At 40.7% G+C, this 24,876-nt stretch overlaps 1 protein-coding gene across 1 annotated transcript; it reads right to left on the bottom strand.

The window, feature by feature from the left end:
- Positions 1-340: 340 nt before the first annotated feature.
- epyc (epiphycan) lies at positions 341-23,963 on the bottom strand. The gene is made up of 10 exons (XM_017494767.3): positions 23,627-23,963; positions 19,164-19,320; positions 6,991-7,186; positions 5,800-6,699; positions 5,369-5,548; positions 4,896-5,009; positions 3,930-4,088; positions 3,472-3,674; positions 2,110-2,205; positions 341-695 (listed from the first exon to the last, which is right to left on the bottom strand). Exons 1-10 carry the CDS (start codon positions 23,671-23,673, stop codon positions 525-527), a joined length of 2,223 nt encoding a protein of 740 aa, XP_017350256.2. The 5' UTR covers positions 23,674-23,963; the 3' UTR covers positions 341-524.
- Between the last annotated feature and the right edge of the window lie 913 nt (positions 23,964-24,876).

Genomic DNA, 24,876 nt, shown 5'->3' on the forward strand with positions numbered 1-24,876 from the left:
AACAATTATATGAATATTAACAATATATAATATTATTATTAATTATTATTATTATTATTATTAATTATTATTAATTATTCTTTCCTTTTTTCCCCCTTTTTTACAAAACACATTTAATTTGTCTGCTTATCATTACCAGTCCAAAATGGAAAACAAGTAAAATACATTAAAGGTTTGATTTATTTTTAAATAAGGAGTTTGCATATGCACTGTCCAATTTTATTTTTCTCCCGTCCCAAATTTTTGATTATTTTTTTTTTCTTCCAGATTTCATGGATCTGACTGTTCTTAAATATTCACCTACACATCATATTAATTTGTCATATTTAACATTTAAACATGTTAAATGATGTGTGTTTATTGCACGTGTGTGTGTGTGTGTGTGTGTGTGTGTGTGTGTGTGTGTGCACAGAAAACCTCTTGTACAAGACAGGCATTCATACACGTGTTTACTCCAGCCCAAAGTTAAAAAAAAAAAAAGTTGGAAACTTTTGTGTGTGTGTGTGTGTGTGTGTGTGTGTGTTTTAAATAAGGGCACCAACAGGAATACGTGGCAAACACACATAAGCCTGTGGAGTTCTGCTCAGATTGACGGGGTTGCCATCCAGGCGGATGTCCTCCAGCGCCCTCCGAATGTAGCTCAAGTCGTTCCGTTTGCAGAACGTGTCTTCATGTATCATCTGGATGTTGTTGTTCTGAGGAACAGATAAAATATTAATATCCGGGGTTTTTTTTCCATCTTTTGCCGCAACGTACTTTCACGTCTACGGCTTATGTCTCATAAAACGCTTACAACCGCAGCGCAGTTACAGATGGGGTTGACGAATCGTCTCTAACAGCAGCTACACATCTCAGCTTTATATTAATCCACGCGTGCGGTTATCCGTATGGTGAATTTTTCCTCTAAATAAGACGAGTTCATTTAACATTTTTGGAAGGAGTCTCCAGTGTCAGAGGAGTATGCCGGAGTTTGGCGGCCGCTTAGGGAACGACAGCAGCCGTTTACAGCTGCTACACGACGTTAGCTGTAACTATAAATGGATAAAAAAAAATTACAACGTGTCCTTCTTTAATCTAAATGTAATTGCTGTGGTACAAGAGGAATAAAACCGTTACGGCCATGCTGTTATTCGGATAATACCCACTTCGGGGTGGACCGGTAGCCCCCGCTTCATGTCACCTCACCCGTTTGCTGATAATTTTCCTATAACAGCACGACCCCCGTTACTTAAACAATTAAACAATGTGAATGCTTTACTTTTCACATCCATTTAGAAACCTTCACAAGACTCCGGCCGTATCCCAGGAGGCCACATTTTACTGTAGCGCATCGTTCAACTCGCAACTTGCATGTTATATTTTATGAAATAACCGTCGTGCATCTCGAACCGTCTTGATTTAAAAGACACTTCAAACAGCTCAAACTTTTCTGCTTTTTAACTGTAAACTAAATTCCACATAAATATATATTTCGACTTTTCCAACATCGAGCTCAGTACGTAAACGTGTACGGAAATATCCTGGCTATTTTACGTGTCAGAACCATAGAGCTTCGTTCCTGAACTTTCCACATTAGGAATAAATCTATTCAATTCAACTCAACAACTCAAACCTGCTAACAGCTATAAGAACTCTGTAATAAATGTAATTATAATTAAAATTGTTTATCTGAATTTTTTTTTTTAAAATCAAGGACCACACTTGGAGAATGTGTTTTGGGCCATTCTTATCCCCCCCCACCCCCCACCCCCCCGTTTAAATAAACGATTGAAATGATATTAATATAATATTAATAATTTTCTTTAGTGTGGATTGTGTAGTGTCTGCCAGTGAACTCTGAGGATTCAAATCAAGTGTGCGACTTTTAAAGAAGACTTAGATGTAACAAAAATCGAAATCAGATTTAAATCCAAGCGTAAATCTACATTTACCCCTTATGTAGATGTAGACAATACGATATGGCAAAAAATATATATATATAGTCCACTTAGTCTGATTTTAAAGACAATAGGAAGGACCACAATCACACCTGGCTTAAAAATATTTTAAATGAACACTTTCGCATGGAGTGTCCACATGGGGGCAGTAGTGAGGTGGGAGTGCAGGTACCTGTAGGTGCAGAGAGCGGAGACTATCAGGCAGAGGAACAGGGATGTGATCGATGCCGTTGTCCGTCAGGTAGAGGTAAAGTAGTCCTGTCATGTCCTACGATGCAGAAACAGCATGTTTACAGACAGATCATCCCACACATACATCTATCCTGTGCTTTCCCATCCAATACCAAGACTAGTATCACGGAACAGTGCCAATATTTTGATGAGTTTTTCTCGTGCTATCGTTAATATCAAGGTTTATATGTGAAGTAACTCGTGTGAGAAATTTGGTTCAAGAATTACGCCATATACAGTACATCACATAAGGAATGAAACGTCCCGGAAATGCTAGTTTCTGAAACGTTAGTTAGTTCCTGTTATAAACAGTTGTTTCCTCATGAGACTCTCTTTTTTCTTTCTTAAAGTTAATACGAATTAAAAAAAATAAAATAAATCTTATTAACTTGTCATCCATGCATCCGTTTTCCATACCGCTTATCCTACACAAGGTCACAGGGAGCCTGGAGCCCATCCCAGGGAACTTGGGGAACGAGGCACACTGTAAAACCGGATAAGTTCATTTAACTCCAAAAATTTGAGGAAACTAATTACCTCAAATTTTTTAAGTTGATAAGTCAATTTCTTTAAGCCAAATACACTTAAATATAACATAAATTTAACTCAAACAATTAAAATACATTTTTGTTATATTTAAGTGTATTTGGCTTAAAGAAATTGATTCATCAACTTGAGGTAATTAGTTTCCTCAAATTTTTGGAGTTAAATGAACTTATCCGGTTTTACAGTGTAGGAAACCACCTGGATGGAGTGCACAAGGCACAATCTCACACACTATGGACAATTTGGAAATGTCAATGCCTTCTACACATGTTTTTAGACTGGGGAGGAAACTGGAGTGCCCAGAGGAAAGCCCTGGATCACGGAGAGAACATGCAAACCTTGCCAATGCAGAGCGGAGGTGGGATTTGAATCTGTAACCCCGGAGGCGCAAGGCAAGTGTGCTAACCACTAAGCCCCCCATTGTGCCCCCCATACAAATCATCTTTCTAAGAAGCGTAAACGTCTCTCTCCTGAAGACTTTCCCACACTGGAAAACTTACAAGCTGGGGCTCATACCGGAGACTGGAGTCTGACGAATATACATTTAATTTAAATACAATTATTATTCGTCTTAGTTTATATGGATGGTCTGTCAAACAAGTTTCTGTGTTACTATAAGTTGTTTCTATAGAAACAATAACTTGTTAGACTAGTAAGCACTACCTAAGAAACGATCAAAAGTAAGCATTACTTGAACCTGCACCCATAACCTGCTCGTACAGTATCATGATTTTTTTTTTTTCCCCTTCCCTCTTACCTTGAAGGCTTCGTTCTGGATACCGGTTCTGCCCAGGCGGTTGTGACTGGCATCAACAAGGGTCATGGTGACTGGCAGCGCTGGGAGTTGAGCCACACTGTTTTCACGTATTACCAGTTCCTCTAAAGCGGGTAGGCCGAAGAAAGCGCCGTCTTCGATAATCGAGATGGCGTTACTTGTCAGATCGATCCGCTTCAGTTTGTCTTTATGATGCAAAGCAAAAAAACACAACATTTAGAGAGAAGTCAAGAGAGAATTCAACTAATAGTGAAGCATATTTCATATAAAGCTGTATAAATCAGAGGATTGTGGACAATTGTGGACTCATACAGTCATATTGTCATATTGCCCAGCTCTACTCAATAGTGCTGCAATAAATTATATTTAGTTTGCGATAACATTTCCCATAATTGCAAAAAAAAAAAAAAAATGTAATAAAAATATTCGAGTAAACATACTCATGTTAGCGAAGTCTGATTTGTTGATCTTAGTGATCCTGTTGAAGCGGGCGTAGAAGTGAGTGGTATCTTTGGAAAGAGGGGGCACGTTCACCAACTTCACATCTTCACAGTACACAGATCCTACCAGGCAGGTACACAGCAGGCAGGTGGGCAGACCTGGCCACCAAACCAGTAGATGGTGTCCACAAAAAACAAAACAAAAAAAGAAACAAAGACATAAATACGAATCAAATAATGCAACCGAAGAAGCAATTAACCTATAGAAGTGTTTCCAGAGTTGGTCCTCGGTAACCCTGGATTGTCCATGTTTTTGCTGTCTTCAATACAAGTGCAATATACCTTAACCAAACAATCAAGAACACTGAAGCCCTGGTAAGCATTGCAGTGTTGGGAGCTGGGGAAAAGTAAACAGCAGCCCAAGTGGGGATCTTAGAGGGCGAATTTCAAAAAGAATTTGCCCTAAACTAGCATTCTGACATTTAAAATTTGACAATGCTAACAAGAAATAAAAGCTAGTTTGGGCCACATGTTGTAATTTTCATGATGTGTTCTGGCCCCTATATTTTAAACATTTAAACACATGATTTATGCATACATTCATTCACGGAGGTGTTTACAAGAAAGACAACAAACAGTGATGCGCATATATAATACCTGGTTTACTAATCCGTAGTTGTTTTACAGAGTTATGACTTTTTTAATATGGGCTAACCTCACAAATAACAGGTCTGAGATTATGGACTGTTTCAAAGAGCTGTTCCAATTAATACATGTAAACAGTGTAGAATTTCAATCAGAGGACATAATGTGTTATAATGAAAGTGTACAAACCTTACCGATCGTAGTGTGCATATCTCTTAGTGGAATATTCTTTTATTTTTGATCAATTCTGTACGGTTGTTGCAATTCACAATATTCATGTTGGTTGACCTTAAATGCACAATAAACAGGTAGGACACTAACCTTCATGGACTTCAATTTCATTGTCATCAACATCAGGGTCAGGTAGCCCTGAACCCATTGTACTCCCAGCCCCCTCCTGGGGTAGGGTCTGGGTGGTGGGAAACAGCTCCTCCTCTTGTTACACACAACGTTATGATGTTAGGAGAAGGATTAGCACAGAGTTTAACAAAGAGATAAAGTGAGCAGTGAAGTTCATGAATGGAACACAAATAACACACATTTAACCCATCACAGCCAGTTAAATGAAGCACAAAGGATTGTGAGAAGAGGAAAATATCATGTATCAGTAGATATGCTGTATAGTAAATGTGTTAGCGTTACTTAATGAAACAAGGATATTATTTTAATGGTTAAAATGATCCATTGTATGCCTGTTGGGCTGCCTATGACTCCATGGCTCTTTTTCAGGCTGTTGTGCTACCAAGTTGCAAATATTAACAGCATGATCTCTACGGGGCAAGTGAAGTACTAACCTTCCAGTAGAGTAGGGATGATTGTTACAAATTCCTCAGGAACCTCAGATTCCTCAGGAGGCCCTGAAGTCACATGCTCCTCAGGGAGTAGAGGTGGCTCTAGTACCCCTGATTCCCCAGAAACGGGCTCCTTAAAAGCTTCTTCGGGGCCAGTGCTAACTGTAACGTAGATCTCCTCCTCTTGGTAAAGACAAGGCGATGCAGTAAGAGATCAATTAAAGCCCCATAACACAAGAAGAGGCCTGACAGTATGATAATCACTTGAGCAGTAACAATTAATAAGAAGTTAAATATCAGAATAGAAACCATTCACCTGGCCAGCTAGACAACTAGGCAACAAATAGTGTAAAAACCCATCACATTCTACACTATAGAGTACACAGTTTTTAGGTGTACAGAATGCAGTTTCCACTACAGTCAATAGTACTGACCTCCAACAGGAAGCAATGTTATTTCTCCAGATGGAACCCCAGAGGGTCCAGAGCCAAAGTCCCCAGAATCTCCAGAAATATGTTCCTCAGAATCTCCAGAAATAAGATCCCCAGAGGGTCCAGAGCTAAAGTCCCCAGAATCTCCAGAAATATGTTCATCAGAATCTCCAGGAATAAGGTCCCCAGAGGGTCCAGAGCTAAAGTCCCCAGAATCTCCAGAAATATGTTCCTCAGGATCTCCAGAAATAAGGTCCCCAGAGGGTCCAGAGCCAAAGTCCCCAGAATCTCCAGAAAAAAGGTTCCCAGAGGCTCCAGAAACAAAGTCTCCAGATACTCTGGAAACAACGTCTCCAGATACTCCGGAAACAAAGTCTCCAGATACTCCGGAAACAAAGTCTCCAGATACTCTGGAAACAACGTCTCCAGATACTCCGGATACAGAGTCTCCAGATACTCCGGAAACAAAGTCTCCGGACATTCCAAAAACATAGTCTCCAGAGACCCCAGAAACAAAGTCTCCAGATGCACCAGAGACAAAGTCCCCAGATACTCCAGAGACAGAACCACTAGATACTCCAGAAACAAGGTCTCCAGATACTCCAGAGACAGAACCACTAGATACTCCAGAAACAAAGTCATCAGATACTCCTGAAACAAGGTCTCCAGATACTCCTAAAACAAGATCTCCAGAGACTGCTGAACCAAGGTCTACAGAGCCTTCAGAACTAATATTTCCAGAGCTTACATCTGCAGAGCCTCCAGAACCCAAGCCCCCAGAACCTCCAGATCCCAGAGGCTCCCCAGAATGGTATTCTCTAGCATCAGGAATCTTTCCAGAAATCCCTGATGCTCCACTATCCCCAGAACCTCCAGAACGCAGACGCAGACGCAGCTCTTCCTCTTGTTAGAGACAAGATTAGGTGTTAAGAGACTGATTAGAACTGCATGATGACAATGATTAAGTTTAGACAGTTAGAGATGATGGGAGCAATGGTTTAGGTGATGCATTGTAAGAAATTGGGGTTAAGGAATTATATATATATATATATAAAAAAACATTTAACTAATCAAAATGCTAGTTAAATGGATATTAAGCAATTTTTATGATGGTGAGTACTGGTAAGACAGTGTTGTGTGTGTGTGTGTGTGTGTGTGTGTGTGTGTGGGTGAATGGGTTGGTGTAATACAGACCTCCCGGAGTGTCTGGTCCCAACAAAACCCCTGGTACTCCAGAGCCTGATGGGATGAGCGAAGGTGTTATAGGTAATTCTTCCTCATGCCCACTTTCTTTTTCTGGTTCCCATTTTGGTTCCTCTTCCTCTCCCTCTAGTGAGGCTTCAGTTTCGGGATCATTGTCCTCATCTGGGGCCACAGGGCTAATCTCTATCTGCAAGAAAAGAAAGGTAAATCCATCCATCTATCCACCCATTTTCCATGCCGCTTATCTTAGGGTTGCGGGGGAGCCTGGAGCCTATCCCAAGAAAGTCGGGGCACAAGTCAGGGGACACCCTGGACGGGGTGCACAAGGCACAATCTCTTTGATTCGGTTCTCCAACCCATCACAGGGCACAATCACACGCACATTCACACACCCATTGACACATTACGGACAAGTTGGAAATGCCAGTCATCCTTCAGCGCATGTCTTTGGACTGGGCAAGGAAACCGGAGTGCCTGGTTGCTCATGATTATTTCTCCCTGTTGAGTCCACATGTCAAGCTGTCTGAAAACTAGCAGGGCAATGGCTACATTTTGCTAGCACGTTGTAAAGTTTTTTTTTCCTTCAGGCATAAGTATACACATCTTTGGCTCTGAGTGGCTAACGAGCCATGTCTGTCTATGCTACCTGGAAGAATACCTCCTGTGTATCCATTATTGGCATTGAACATATCAGAGAAGCAATCGCCAGTTCTGTCATCTCTTAGCTTACTGTGCAGTGATTCCGATGTTGGTACAACACTTCAGGCTGGCATATTTAGACCCTGATCCTGAGTTGAATCTATCCCAAGTGCTACACTCAGTATACTGCCCAAGCACCCAATGCAGGTGCACTGATGCCATTCTGATGAGATATCACATATGGCTTTAAAATGCTTCAGCCATTTTGATGCTTCCATTGGAAAGATCGTTCCAATCTGCATCTATCGATCCCTCTCTAAGGGACCTGATTGAAATCTCAGTCCTAGCAGTTTGAGACCTAGTCTATAAATCCATAATGAACTTTTTCACACTAACTGTTGTTACCCAGATGAGGATGGGTTCCCTTCTGAGTCGGGTTCCTCTCAAGGTTTCTTCCTCTTAAAACATCTTAGAGAGTTTTTCCTTGCCACCGTCGCCACTCAGTGGCTTGCTCAGTTGGGATAAATTCGCACCTTTAATATCTGTACACCATGTTGATATTTCTGTAAAGCTGCTTTGAGACAATGTCTATTGTAAAAAGCGCTATACAAATAAAATTGAATTGAATTGAAAAATTTAATAGTCCAGGTTGTAGGGTGGGGCTCTGCCAATCTGGTTTATGGATAGCACAGTCTGGGGACTTCTACATCAACTCTGTGTATAGTATATACACCCAAATGAAATTGCATCATAGCCAATCCCATTGCCGATCAATAAATGTGTTGAGATTAGGTTTTGCATCATCATTTGGTCAAAATTAAAGGCAAAGGACATTTCACTTTGGTGAACATCTTCTGTCATCGCACCTTATAGCAATGCAGTTCCCAAGCTATGATTCATTTATTTTACAAATTATGACAACAGATTTTTTACAAAAATTTTTTTTGTTGTTGAAAACTTTACACTTTAACACGCCACATTTAAATTAAGAATCTACTTGCTATTTGAAGCTTTTTCCACTGTATTGACACAGTACACTAGTGTAAGAATGGAGCATCTGTCTTCCTCCGTTAGTTCCTTGACAACCTTGAGTGACTCAGTGGAACAACAGAGGTCAAGAAACTGTGCATGAAAAAATATGCCAAAACATGAAGTGCTAATTATAAATCTGGAAATTAAATAAGTCATCTAGACTTGTGGTCACAGAAATTTCATAACGTCCATAAGGGCTCATTTGCTCAAAATGTCTGGGAACCTATGCTATAGCAAGTGATTTGAATGTCATCAAACTTAACTTAGGAAAATTTCTTTAGTCTAAATATCACTAAAATCTCTGTTCGTACAGTACAATCTCATATGTCATTTATTAAATGGTCATATTTGACACTGAGTATTGTTTACATTATGAAAACCACGGCCAATATAACCAGTGTTGTATAGTATTCAAGTAGAATGTCATATCACAGCCAAGCCACAAGCCAATGCTCCCTGTTTTTCACGAGCTACCCAGGGATGCCGGAGACCCGGAGAATCACCCAATTCATGGAGCTGTTAACCCGGGAGAGCTCTACTCTGGGCCACGGCTGAATGGGAGCAGAGAAGCAGCACCATCACGTCCTTGGAACAGTTGACAGATTGATTTCGGCTGGTTTTCGATCACTCTCCGGATAACAAGGAGACAGGGGAGGAACTGCTAACCATAAAGCAAGGTGCACGCTGTGTTGCAGATTATGCCCTAGAATTTCGCACTATCACTGCCAGGAGTGGATGGAACGAGCCAGCTCTCAAGACTATGTTTCGCCATGGATTGAACCCAGATGTAATGACAGAGCTGGCCTGTCGTGATGACCAACTCACCCTCAACTCACTCATTAACTTGGCTATCCGCCTAGAGCGCCTGCTACAGAGCCGCCGCACAGTACGCAGTGATGCTGCAATTGCGGTGCAAGGCATCCCCACTGAACCCATGCAGCTGGGGCGTGCGCGGCTCAATGCGGAGGAGAGAGAGAGACGGCGTCGCGAGTTTCGTTGCTTCTATTGTGGTGAGGAGAGATACCTCATCAGACAGTGCCCCCTCAAGCAGCACTGCGACCTAGGAGATAGCGAGATGGCTAAACCACATCAGACAGGGGTGAGTTCGGGTCCCTCAACCCCGATCGTATCTCAACCTACATTTGTGCGACCTGTCATAGTGGAACACTCAGGCTGATTGACGCTGATTGACTCAGGAGAGGCGGGGAACTTCATCAATCAGAACACAGTACAGCAGTACAACATACCCGTTCATCCACTAATCCAGCCACGTAAGATCCAGGCCATTGATGGGGCCCCTATTGGGAAGGGGGCTGTCTCCCATTGTACAGATCCACTCACCCTCCAGACCAGCGCACTCCATCAGGAGAGCGTAGTGTTTTAAATCACCATCTCATTTCTGGGGTACATCATCAGTCCTGAGGGGGTCACCATGGACCAAGGTAAAGTGCAGGCAGTGGTAGAATGGCCTACTCCATTAACTGTGAAGGAGCTACAGAGATTCCTGGGGACCTCAATTCATGTCCAGGGTATGATCCAGCTTCATGGAGAAGATGGGGATTGTTATCAACCTCACATCTGGCTACCACCCACAAGCCAATGGCCAAATGGAATGAGTGAACCAGGAGATTGGCTCGTTCCTTAGGATATTCTGTGCCTCAAGCCCCGAGGACTGGAGCAGATTCCTCCCCTGGGCCGACTACGCACAGAATTCTCTGCGTCACTCAGCCACAGGGCTCATACCATTCCAATGTGTGCTAGGCTACCAGCCTCTACTGTTCCCCTGGAATGCGAACCCCACCGAATCACCAGCAGTTGACCAGTGGTTCCAGAGTAGTGAGCAGATTTGGGCCAGCGCACACCAGTGCCTTGTCCAAGTGGCACGCACCTACAAGCTCAAGGCTGACCATCACCGCAGCGAGCACCCACAGTACCAGCCTGGTGATAGGGTCTGGTTGTCCACCAAAGACTTAAGACAGCTGCATGGCTGCAAGAAACTTACCCCATGGTCCACAGGGCCATTCAAGCTCGTCAAGCAGATCAATGAGGTCATCTACCATTTGGAACTACCTCGACACAGTCGCATAGCTCCCTCCTTTCATGTGTCATGACTCAAGCCCATCATCACGGGACCTCTAGCCATGGATGTGCCTTTCGAAACCCCTCCTGTCCCACTCGAGATCGATGAGCAACCCGCCTACTTCATCAAAAATATCCTAAATTTGCAGCGCAGCAGGGGTAAGCTGGAGTATCTGGTTGATTGGGAGGGATAGGGGCCAGAGGAACAGTGCTGGGTGCCGGCGCAAGACATCCTGGACCCGCAGCTATGTAAAGACTTCAACGCAACACACCCTGAACATCCAGGACCCCGACCCCGGGATAGACACAGAAAGGACTCTGCTCCCGGAGTGAGCCCTTCGGGAGAGGGCTCTGTCATATCACAGCCAAGCCACAACTCAGTTTCCCAGGAGGCACCGCTGACTACAAACATGGCCGCTAGGAACTACACTTCCCACACACGCATGCGCTCGCCTTCCCCGGAGTTCTAATCGCACACACCTGCATCCAATCACACACACACTCTCACCACAGCACTTAAGAGATTTTGGAAGCAAACAGACCTTGCAAAGTAATACGTTCAGTAGACTTGCTCTCTGCTGTTTTGCCAAACCGTATTCTTGTAAGTTTTGCTTAAATGTTTTGACCAGTGTTTACGTCCCTTACCTCGATTTCTGCCTAGCCTCATTTTGTTTGTTTGCCTGATCGCCTGACCCTTGCCTGTTTTCACGACTACGAACTTTGTCTCACCTATTGGATTATTCTGCCTTGATTCTGTCACCCGCAACTGCTTCCGTCTCCACCCACGGTACGTGACACAGAAACCCTTAATTAAAGTACTTTATTTTATGGATACTTGTTAATTGGTATTGTATATTTTTAAAGTAGAAATACTTAATTCGAATAATAAGATTACTTTAATCGAGTATAACCGTTTCTATGCTTTAACTTTGACTTACAAAGAGCCGAGTCAGAGACCCGAATCAAAGAGTCGACTCGCTTGCAAACGACACATCACTCTTTAATGCTTTGACTGACTGTATTAAAAAACGTACATAAAATGGTTACAACTATTAATTGGTCTTTTTTTAAAAAGAAAAAAAAAAAGAAAAGAAAAAGAACTGTAATAAAAATTTACATTCCGTTGAGGAAACTGCCAGTCTATATTTGAAAAATTAACCGTTAACTAGCTAGTTTTCCAACAACAGTTAGCTAATGTCTGCTAACTAGCTGCTTGATGCTAACCAACACTGAATATTGCTTTGAAATAAAGCAACAATGACAGTTTACTCATAAACATTAGTCTCTTGTCATTAGAAAAAGTAAAGAAAAATGATTCAAACACACATGAATATACTACTAAATTAAGCAGCTGCTAGTGGCTTTACCTCTGAAATAGATTAGCTTAATTAGCATGATTATTAGCATTATGTCATTTTCTCTCATTTTGATGCCTAGGTATGTTATATCAGATACTTTAAACCTTCTGTTAAGTCATTTTCTTGTTGATTTCTTTAACTTTCCTTGGGACTGTCTTTCATTTACTCATGTATACTCAAATTTTTATGCTAGCAGTTCTCGAAATGAGGGCCATGGCCAATATGTCTGAGAATGGTGTCTGTATCTCAATTAAGTCAGTTTTAAGTTTGCTAGGTTATTAAATCTGGTCTAAAATAAAATTGAAAAAAAGTGGCATGTGTTTAAAATAAATCGTAGACATTATTATTATACGCTACAGGAGGAAGGAGTCTTCAGTGTCAGTACTTTGTAACAGTCAGTTTTCTACCACAGGAAAGTCTTCAGGACAGGGGAGTTTACACTTTCCAGTTTCTCTGCTACGTGACACTTTCTTTTTGTCTTTATTAACTTCAAGAGAGAAACAGGTGAGGAAACGACTGTTTTTAGCTGCTGTAACATAAGTAAGAACAGGAACTAACTTGTTTTGTGGACGTTCCACAACATTAAACATAACTAAAATCTAGACATGGATAAAAGCTATAATCTGTCGTTGTTTAATAAGCAAATATTGTACTTGCTTTCAAAGCGGAATAAAACACTTTAATAAACACTTAATCACTGTTGGGGTGGTAACTGAACCTTCGCTTTATATCACTCCATAGTTTTGCTAATGACATGTCAATTTCTCAGCGGTTTAGCTTCCGTATATCTTACTGATCCCATCTTGAGCACTTTGTTCAGCTGAGGCAGGTTTATTGTCAGTACCATGGGTTAATTGTACCTCATCCACCGCGAGACACCTTTATGTCTCCTCTAGTATTTCAGAGGTTATTAGAATCGCAGGTTCTTTGAATGTTTTTTTTTTAATGATTTAAATCCAGGTTACAATCCTACTTCAAATGGGTTTATCTGTGACTGTGATAAACATATCGAGATTTTAACACGTTTAGATTGTTTTACTAATTTGATCTTCTCTTTAAAATGGATATTTTCTGTGATTTTTATGTTTAGCTTTAATTAAACATTTAGATTAATTTTTTTTAGCTGTCTGTTTATTTATTTATTTATTTATATTCCTCTGTCCTCATCTTATTTAAAAAATAAAATAAAACAATAATAACAATAATAATAATTATATATATATATATATATATATATATATATATATATATAATATATATATATATATATATATATATATATATATATAAAGCGCTTTGACATGTTGAGTATAATTATTGTATATGTATATATTGTATTGGACCTCAATTCCACATGGACATTCTCGCTGTGGTTGCTGGGACTACGGTTGCTGCGATGGCCTTGGGACTGCAATTACTACATGCAGTTTTACACTCAGGTCTCCTTTAGTGAACAGTGGACTAGTTCAACAAAAAGACTTCATATACAAACCATAATGAACTTTCTTTTACTTTCACACTATCCGTCGTTACCCGGATGAGGACGGGTTCCCTTCTGAGTCCGGTTCCTCTCAAGGTTTCTTCCTCATATTTTTCCTCGACACCGTCGCCACCTTTTTGCTCAATAGGGATAAATTCACACACTTAAAATCTGTATCCTGTGTTTATATATTTCTGTAAAGCTGCTTTGAGACAATCTCCATTGTTAAACGCGCTATACAAATAAAACTGAATGGAATTGAATTCAATTAAATGAAAGAGATTGTATTTCCATGAAAGAGAGAGTGCTATATAAATGATTGTATTTGTATAAAGAGATTTCCATGGAAGGTATGGACTTTGTTTGTTTGAGTTCCTTCCTGCTAGGTTTGCTCAGGAATCCCTAAGACATCAAGACTCCTTAAACATCTGAAAAGGCTGCCTGTCTCAACAAGTAAGAAGAACTCAACAAGAGACACATTCACACGCCTAATGGTCACTGAAACTGCACAGGGAGGACCATTATCTCAGCTATCAGACCATCCATACTTTTAAAGTGGCACACCGTCTCACACCCAGTAATGTTAATGAGCTTTAGATGTGAGGCGTAACGGCTGGACTGGTCACGCTCTTGGCTCGTACTACACGTAAATGATTAAAAAAAAAGTTCACTAAATAAAATGTATACAGAAATCAGAAGAATGCATACATGATCTAGGAAATGGGATCCAGTTCAGGGTTCTAAGCCTCCGTTCTGTCTGCAGTTACACCACACACCAGAATGTGGCGCCATGAAACCACCTTCTGCAGCGTACGTCCATCTCACACATGCTCGAAAAGCCGATTCTATCATCGACATGTGAATGGTCCTTGTGGAACCAAGACATACATGGAGGCAGAAAAATCCTTACTTCATGAAGCACAGTGCTTCGTTTGCACAGAGTAATAAGAAACAGTTCGGGCATTTCTCAACGATAAAATGGTGAAGCCATCACAAGATACTAAAACTACCATGCTCGTTCTGAGTGATTAGCATGGCTTATAAGAAGATCATAACTCGAGCCTACATAAATTCCACTGCTAAAGGTTTAGCGAGTGTTTAATATGTATACTATAACTGGAGTTTCAGTGTAATGACACCGAAAGCTTTCGAGAGACAACAAGGCCTGACTCTGTGTTAGCTTTAAATCTACTCCACCTCCTGACCATCAGCCCCCCACCTCCCCCTCCCAGTGCAAACACACATGTCTGTGGGGAGACGAGAAGCAACCCCCCCCCCCCAAAAAAAAACCCCAAACAAACAAAATAACAAACAAAACGTAGGCTAAAATAAACCAGAGAACCAACACATTACAGCCAAAATATACACAGATGCTAAATCATTATATATAATATAGTCTAATATAAATCCTCATACGCAGCTAGGAAGTGAAATAATCCGAGTTCACAGAACACAAGACTGTTAAGAGCAAAACAATGCAGTATGAGTCACACATTTCTCAGTGTTTAAAAAAAAAACCACACAAAAAACATATTAATTCCACAAGCTAGCAATAAAACTAGCCAACTTTATTATGTCTACTTAGGGGCAGGATTGAACCCCCAACCCCAGAGGTGCGAGACAAACATGTCAAAGGTTTTCGAATCCTGTTGGTTCTTTAAGTTCTTAAATACATTGAGTTAGATATCTGATGGAACGATTGTTTCATTCTTCTCTTTATTTAGTCATCAATAGCAGGTAAACTCTGGTCAAACAATACAGCCAATAGTACAAATAGTTACAAATAGTAATGAATGAAAAAGTCTGACCAGTATTATTTTGCGCAAAACATATTTAGTTCGGAATTATTTCTGACCCTCTACCTTGAGAGCTATGATGAAATTCTACCTTTATTATTGCAACCAAAGGCCACAGAATCATGTCAGAGTCTAGCGTGAATACACTCACTGTCCACATTAACTGGACTTGAAACCTGTACACCTGCTTATCCAATCAGAACAAAGTAAAAAATAAAGTGGAATTACGTGGCGAACACAGACGAGCGGAGTGATACACACAGTGAAACATCTCAGTGAGGTTATAGGAAACATAAGCACTCTTGGAAAGCCGCTCGACCAATCAAATTACTGGACCAGAATGAACTGTTGTATAACAATATATATAGTGCATCTTAGTATTTTTATTTATTTATTTATTTATTTTAAATGTTCTGTTGATTATTTTTAAGTAAGTTTGACCTAGACCACTCTGGGACTGGTAGAAAGCAATATCAATCTCTAGTCTTTCAGGTTATCATCCTTACAGTTTCTGTAAGCACTTAAATCTTCAGTCTGTACCATTTGTAAGTAACTCTGGATAGACCAAGGAGAGGATGTGGCAAAGTATACATGCACTTCTATGTGTTTTGTAGCTGCATGTTTTACTCTGGAGCAGAAACCCTCCATTTATTGCTAAGAAAAACACGTTACACACAAAACCTGCCAAGGTTTCAGAAGAGTTACCAATGAGATAAAGCAGAGCCACATATGAGCAAATGAATGCATGTAATGTGATGCTAGCCTCCTAACCTCTCTCCCTCTCTCTCTCTCTCTCTCTCTCTCTCTCTCTCTCTCCCTCTCTCTCTTTACTGCATTTTCATCAGGGCAGGAAACTGAAACAAGGATATCTCATGTCATAACAATTCAAAGTGTGTTGAAATGGATCTTCAACCCATACTACTATCTACTATACTATTCTACTATATCACTCACATCCTGATCAGGCTATGGCTCCTCCCATCTTTGAGATTTTTAAATCCTGTCCTCCAGGCAAAATTCTCTCAATTCATTTTTTATTCATAGTTGCCTGGCAGACTAGAATTCAGTTTTATTCGTATAGCGCTTTTGACAAGGGACATTGTCTCAAAGCAGCTTTACAGAAATATATAAACACAGGATACAGATTTTAATTTATCCCTATTGAGGTGGTGAGGGAAAAACTCCCTAAGATGATACGAGGCAGAAACCTTGAGAGGAACCAGACTCAGAAGGGAACCCGTCCTCATCTGGGTAAACGGATAGTGTGAAAGTGAAAGAAAGTTCATTATGGTGTTTATATGAAGTCTGTTTGTTGAACTAGTCCACTGTTCACTAAAGGAGACCTGAGTGTAAAACTGCATGTGGTAATCGCAGTCCCAAGGACATCGCTGCAACCGTCGTCCCAGCGACCACAGCGAGAATGTCCATGTGGAATTTACGTCCAAAACCATTTCCATGGTACTTCAAGCGGCACCATCTTCAGCAATCTCCAGGTTGTAGCCTCCAGATGATGAGAGCTCCATCAAGAGATAGGGCAGGTTTAACAATGTTACACCTATTAAGGTGTAAGTATTGGACCATTTGCATCACTGCATCGATTTAAAATGAATCAAGGCACCAATTGTGAGTCGATTATCACCAGTTATAGTTGTTTATTATTGGAAATAGACAGACAGCTGATGTATAAACTATAATTCATGTTTTTAAACTGATAATTAGGCTGTTAATAGGCTATCAAGATGATTTTCCTCTTGATTAAGTCTAGATTAACTTGGGCTGAAATGGGTGTGTTTATTATAAATAGGATTATTTTCAATGGGGTATTCCGGATTGAGAAACATTTGTAAAACCTTGACAGATTTTTATCACTAAAAGTACATTAAAGGGGACCTATTATGCCATCGGCAGTGTGTGTACACAACCACCCTATAATGGTAAAAATCCACTTTTTTATATTCCCCATAAATCATAAACAGTGTCTCAAAATGAATCGTTCGCGTTTTCTGTTCTAATGTGACGTCAAATTGGAACAGGCCCCATCCACGACTGGTGATGAACTCTGCCCTATTAGCATAGCTCCTCCATAGTCCGCCATGTTCACCGCGCTGGAGCAGCTACAGTGATAAGAAGAAAGTCTCAGCTTCATAAGCTTTGTAAGTGTTCTGTTGTTGGCTGTAAGAATGAAAATAAGCGTCTTCATGTACTCCCGGCATCAGAGCCATTGAACATGCAGTGGAGAAGTTTTATTCACCTAACTACCCCAAACTTCTAATCTTTTACATATAACTTGAGTTGGAGCCCATGATGAGATCATTTTGGACTATTGCGTACTAAATATCTGCCAGATCGAACATGTACGAGACACCTCCATGCATAAATACTTGCACTGACATCCAAAAGTTACCAAACATGATTCATCACGCTTGGATCGGAATCGTTCGTAGAATTTGCATGCATCCAAACTGAAGACGCGCAAGTAAAACCAAACAGATGGATATGTCGAGTTTTCCATACCGCTCTGCCAAAAGAATATTAAGTGAGCCGACAGAAAACCGGGTAGACTATAAATATTTGAAATTCCCCACTTTTCACAGAAAGCTCTCCAGTGAAGCTCAGCTACATTAAATCAGCTTTTATTCTAGAGTCATGGAACAAACCTAGAATATCTGTGCACTTGATATTCAGATGATACCAAATGTGTAAAAGTATGTACACAACAGAAAACGGAGTAAAAACTTCACATCAGGAGTGCTTCTGTTCTTCACAAATTGTCCCACAGTGCATTGAAATGAAGCACACTACTGTCACTTGATTCTATAATATCCACTAAGGAGAATTGACACAGCATCAAGTAACCACTCATTCTTTACAAATGTAGGACTATGGTCGTCAGTAGAGCTCAAGACTCTGTGAAATTGATCTAAAATAGCAATCAGATCAATGGCATTAGACTGAAGACCTGAACCCAGTCCAGCACCTGCATGCCTGAATATTTTGGTCAGTCTCATCGTATAAGAATCGGTTCTTACGTGACTAGTCAGGGGTTCAAGCCCCAGCACTGCCAAGCTGCCACTGTTGGGTCCTTGAGCTTTAATAGACCTTAAACCTCTCTGCTCCAGGGGTGTTGTAACATGGATGACGCTGTACTCTAACCCCAGCTCGTTATATATAAGCTGGGATATTCGAAAAAAAGAAATTCACTGTGCTGTAATGTATACTTGACAAAGGCTTCTTCTTACGAACGGAAGAAAAACACTATCTGTAATTCTGTTATAGGAAAATAACGAACACGTTACTGTGATCATATCGAAGTTATTTCTCTCTAACAGCACACCTCGAAGTGTTTCCTCTTACACCACAGCGGTTCGCCAAGGTTACCCATTTTTATTCATTGAAGAATGATTCGTCGTACTATTTATGCATTTATAGTTATATTTATTGTTGCGGAACATCCGCGGAACAAGTTATTTCCTCTTATCACTTATGTTATAGCAGCTATAAACAGTTGTTCCTTCCCCGGTCTTGAACCGCAGTAATTCAGCTTGTCATGCTACGAAGTGTAAACTCTTCACTGTAAAAATTTCCCCATATCAACAATTGCACACCTTAATCCATCTGTCCCAGTACTGTCCCATCACTGTAAACCCGGATATGTTCATATAACTCCAAAAATATGTTCATTTAATCTCCAAAAAAAGTGACTAATAAATTAATCGCTCACTTGGAAGTCATTTTTTTTTTTTTTTTTACCTACAACCCATAGCACATTCACTTTCCCACCTCAGGTTCATCCGTGGTCAGGTCATCGTAATATTCGAGGTCCTCGTCGAAGTTGTCTGGCTCCACTTGTCGGGTGTATCTTGGGGGAGAAGCCAGAACGACATTCAGGACCAGGAGTCCCAAAACTAACCTGCATGGCGTCATCATTATCGTCCACCTGTCCGAATGAAATATAAGAATGAATAAGAGCATACCTACATCTTCCTTTTGCTTGGGCAGTTTTTTAGTACACAATTATAAGATTAAAACTGGTGGAGATTCAATTCAATTTGGTTCGTATAGCGCGTTTAACAATGGACATCGTCTCAAAGCAGCTTTACAGAAACGTATACATTTTGGGTTTCACTTTATTATCTCGGAAAGGCGATGCCAAAAAATCTTTCATAGGAGCAATGATTAAAGTCACCGTTTGGTGGTTCATGCTCACCCACTTGTTCCCTTTTCAGAGCAAACTATTGCATGCTAGGTTCAAGGTTTCTAGTCATTATCAAAGAAATAACATACAACAATCCCATCCTGCCCTCCTCACCTACCCTCCCATCCGACTCTATTGCACTAATGTCAATTACTGCCGAGATCGTTACACATTCATTGCACAGTTATTGCAAAATAACACAGTTATTGCACAAATTCCCTAGTTATCGCATGTAGAATCTTGTCGATGTTGCGTATGAACCTGCACAGCACTCCGTGACCTGAGTCTTACCAGACGTCAGCCGAGGCTAAGGCTGCTTTGTTTGGCCATTTTAACGTTATAAAAGCCCTGGACACATGCCTACATACCTTTCTTATTAGTTTCAGTGTAATTACTGAGTAATTTAAAGTAGTTGCAGAATGAGATGCTGTAACATGAATAATAGATGGAACCCAAATCAAAATCATGGACTTGTTCTAACCAAACATAAGCCTGTTTTGTATAACGTTGTCAGTTTCATTTCCTTGCTGATAATCGTTTTAGTAAATACGATGCGTGTAAGAAATACACACGTTACACACCATGTTCCGCCGTTATAGGGAAATAATCAGCAATTCACTAAAACACTAACAATGTTTTCTTTATTAATAAAAGACATGTTATACGTGGTATCATTTCTAGTTACATTTAACACTGTGGAATAACGGCAAAATAGTTCCTGTTATTACTTACGTCATTGCAGGTATAAACACCACCACCAGCCTCTCTCTCTCTCTCTCTCTCTCTCGAAGTTAATAAGGTCAATGTCTGAAAACTTAACGTTACAACTTTACCTATGACTGTTACAAAGGACTGACACGGGAGACTCCTTCCATGAATGTTAACTAAGCGTCTCCTTACACACACACACACAAAATGTAAGTTATTATGTTACTGTATAAATGATAATATTTTACCAGCGCACCTCTTGACCAGTCATCAGATCTGACATATAATATGTTATAGTTATTTATGGTAATGGTCTGCACTTATATAGCGCTTTTTTAACCTTAGCAGTTCTACAAAGCGCTTTACACTGGTTCTCATTCACCCATGCACACACACACTCCCTCACACACCAACGGTAGCAGAGCTGCCATGCAAGGTGCTAGCTTGCCATCGGGAACACCTTGGGAGACACCTTCAGTGTCTCGCCCAAGGACACTTCGTTATGTGGAGTCACGTGGGCCGGGAATCGAACCTCCAACCCTACGATTAGTGGACAACCCGCTCAACCACCTGAGACACGGCCCCGTCCATATTTACATTCTATTGGTCTGATAAATTCTGAGATGAAATGCACAAGATGTTTTCAGGCTTTGGGCCTGTAGACCAAACGTTTCTCACTGGTCATTAACAAAGTGCTCACAGCCGGAAGAATCTGACTCTTCTACAACATAAATGTGCACCACACTCACCATTCAAACCAGCGACCGAACTGAATAAGCACGCTGACATTTTACACAATGTAGACAAGTGCGTTGATAGAAGGTCATTTTCCGTCTCTGATGTACTCATTAAAACTGTGCAAGGCTTTTTTAAAAATCATTTATTTATTTATTTATTTTTGTGGTGTAGGCTTAAGTGCAATTTTCAGACAGTGAGCTATTTTTTTTCTTGTTTTGTCCTTTGTTGTGGTTAGAAATGAATAAGCGAAACAGGACGTGTGTCATTTGAAATCCACTGACATTGGCAGAATTTTTCAATCCAAAATTGCACTTGTGTAGGCCTTAGTGTCCTGTCCCATTTCTGGCTTTGTAGATCATTACCATATATGTCAAGCTTCTTCTATATAAACGTACCTTTGAGTGTTACAGAGACCTCACACACCTTAGACGTCTTCCATAAACGTTAAATACGTGTCTCTTTTCACAAAACCTCACCATATCAACAAGATATATATATATATATATATATATATATATATATATATATATATATATATATACACACACATATATTTTGCTGTTAAATAAAGAAGTGTCTGTCATGCAATGATCTGTGTAAGTTGTTACTATAGAAACAATGATATATTAGACAATATAATAGTATATAATAATATATACAAGCTAGTGAATATAAACCTGTGCTCTGCAGCTGCACTAATTTCAGAGCTGCTGTTAGAGAAAATTAACCAACACCTTCTGACCAATCAGAATTCAACAGCGCTGTGGCATAAATTTACATATTTGAGTGTTCACTATTCCTCTGCTATATCGGTAACACACTGACATTATTTGGATTTTTACGTAATAGACTTAACAAACAAAATCATAATAAATAAATAAAACTGAAAAGTCGTGAGTGCGTATGTAGTCCTTTGCTATGAAACTCCTAAATATGATCTGGTCTAGACAATTATCTTCGGACATTGCATAAATAGTTGATTAAGGTCCAATCAAAGCGTCATATGATGTCCAATCATGTCCAGTCAAACCTGTCACATGATGCCACGGTGAATACGTATGCATACTCGAGACTCAAGGCGCTGTAATCAACGAATGAAAGCGAGAAATAGAATAAACTGCTTTATGTAGTCATAGACCTTTAATTAGTTTATAAAATGAGGCACGTCTGTGCTACACCTAGTCCGTCGTCTTTTTCAGCGTAGGATCGTGGATGAGGCCTGGTTCTGAGAGACCGATCAACTGAGAGCAGCTCCATCTAAACCGTGAAGAACTTCAATGATAAAGAAGAGACATGGGAGGAGAGACGTGAGCACAGGATGAGGTGACGTGGATGATGTGGATGAAGTTCTGGTCCTCAAGGTGAGACGGAGAAAGCTTGGTAAAAGGGGAATGTGTGTATGTATGAGAGAGAGAGAGAGAGAGAGAGAGAGAGAGAGAGAGAGAGAGTAAAAAAGCTTTGACAGAGCTTCTTTATAAGCATACATCCCAATCTGTCTCCGCACTCATACTCGAAATTCCACCAGGGGTTGTGGACAGGATGGCAGCTGAGCGCCGAGAGGAGGGGAAAAAAATCCCATGGACTCATTGACTCATGACTGTAACACTGTAATAGATATACATACAGATCTTTGAGTCAAGTTGGCACGTTGACTTGCTATTTTTACACTTTCTGTATTCGTGATTATATATAAATCTGTTCCTTGTGGTTTTTAATTCATGACAGCACCCACTGGAAAAGATGATCTTTTTTTTTTTTTTTTTTTTAAATAGAAACGATAGGGGATTCGTTTAGGACGTGGCAGAAAGCGCAGAATCTTCTGGTCTGCAGCGAAAGTGAGGCTTTTCTGTGTCCTGTTTCTGACAGCATCAAACTCAGCAGGGACGCACTGAAAGAAGGACTGTGCTTCACACACAGCTGGGCTTTTATACATTCCCATGAGTGTGTTTAGTGTGCGTAGTGTGTGTGTATGCGTGTGTTTTCCTTGGCTCTAGGACGAGCTCTAGATATTCATTGATTTTACACTTTCCTCTGCCAATCATTGAACGACACAAGCCCCCCCATCATCAACGGCATGATCGTCAGAGAATCTGATTTTCAGATTCAAACACAAATATCGTGTGGCGTATATATCTATCTATCTATCTATATATATATATATATATATATATATATATATATATATATATATATATATATATATATACAAAGAATATACATTTTTGCATGTATTCAGCAATCCTGCCCTTCGGTTTCACATTTTCTCCATGACCCCACATGTTAAACACAAACGCAAGCCCTTCCATGAGGGGACATTTTAATATTCTGTCGGTTTAAGCTTCAAGCGACTAATCACAGACACAAAATACTCACAGTTGAAATTCTGATATAAAATAACGTAACGAGAACATTAAAACAGCATCAGGAACAACCAGCAGCAACATTAAACTTTAATCCAAGGCCTAATACGGAGCTATAATTTCCTTCAGGTGTATATTAGGAGCTGCAGTAGCTGCATTATTAAGTCTAATAGTGACGAGTGATGAAGTTTCTTCTTTTTATTACATAGCACTAGATTAAATGAGTATGACAGAACGCTTACCTCTGTCTCCTGCTTTCCCGGATGGTCCTGCACTTCAGTTCGGACATGCACAGGGCTGGTGGGCCTGCCCAAAGTAACGGGTCTCTCACGGCGGCTTTGAGAAGGGGTATGGGTGTGTATTCGTGTGTGTTTGTATATTGTCGTGTATGGGGATGTCTGTGTGTGTGTGAGTGTGTGTGTGCGTGTGCGTGTGCGCGTGGGGGTGTGTGTGCACTCCTAGCCCCCGGGTGCTCTACCTGCAGTGTGTGTGCGAAGGTAGGCACTGAGGCCGAGCTCAGGGGGGAGATCGGTTTTGGTCACATCTGCAGGAGTAGCAGTACCCAGCCCACACCACGGCACACTTGACGCGCACACACACACACACACACACACATATACACATACACACACACACACACACACACATACGCATGAAGGAAGAACCTGCTGCGGAAACAAAATACACAGAAAGACAGCCCCCCAGAGTGTTTCTGGATAAGAGAATAAGAGTTAAGTGTGAGATATTTATCTTCACTTCTTTGACTGGGGTGAAAGTAAAGCATGCGCCGCTTTCATGTGCGGATCTACTGGGCCCCAGTACACAATGGGCCCTCTGTCAGGCTCCTCTGTTAGTCCTGGACCAGGAGGAAGTTTCCGCCTGGAGAAAGGCCTTTCCTTCACACTCTCCATTCAGCCAGTCACTAAAGCTGAGCCAGATACACATTGCATCTTGCTGCCAAGAGATGCAACACTCCACAGAAACAAAAGTGAGCTCGCTGCCAGGAAGGCTCCTTACAAGCTCTCATGTGTCAGCTTTGTTTCATTTACAGGCCAGAAACACAAAGTTCTGCTTTCATCCCACAAAATCTCGACTTGCATGCCACATCTGTAGCTTTCTCCGTTAACCCTATCCCTGCTTCTAAATAGGTTTTTCACAGATAATAAAGTCGCACTTTTATATGCCTTCTAAGTGCTGTATCTATTTTAGAGGGAATTAAATTGATTGAATTGAATCGAAGTGAACCCCGCATATCTGGGGTTCGAATCTCGTCGCAGGTTTTGTATGTTCTCCCCATGCTTTGGGGGGTTTCCTCCGGGTACTCCGGTTTCCTCCGCCAGTACAAAGACATGCATGGTAGGCTGATTGGCATGTCCAAAGTGTCCATAGTGTATGAATGGGTGTATGAGTGTGTATGTGATTGTGCCCTGCGATGGATTGGCACCCTGTCCAGGGTGTACCCCGCCTTGTGCCCGATGCTCCCTGGGATAGA

The sequence above is a fragment of the Ictalurus punctatus genome, chromosome 19 (assembly GCF_001660625.3).
Source record: "Ictalurus punctatus breed USDA103 chromosome 19, Coco_2.0, whole genome shotgun sequence".
NCBI lineage: Eukaryota > Metazoa > Chordata > Actinopteri > Siluriformes > Ictaluridae > Ictalurus > Ictalurus punctatus.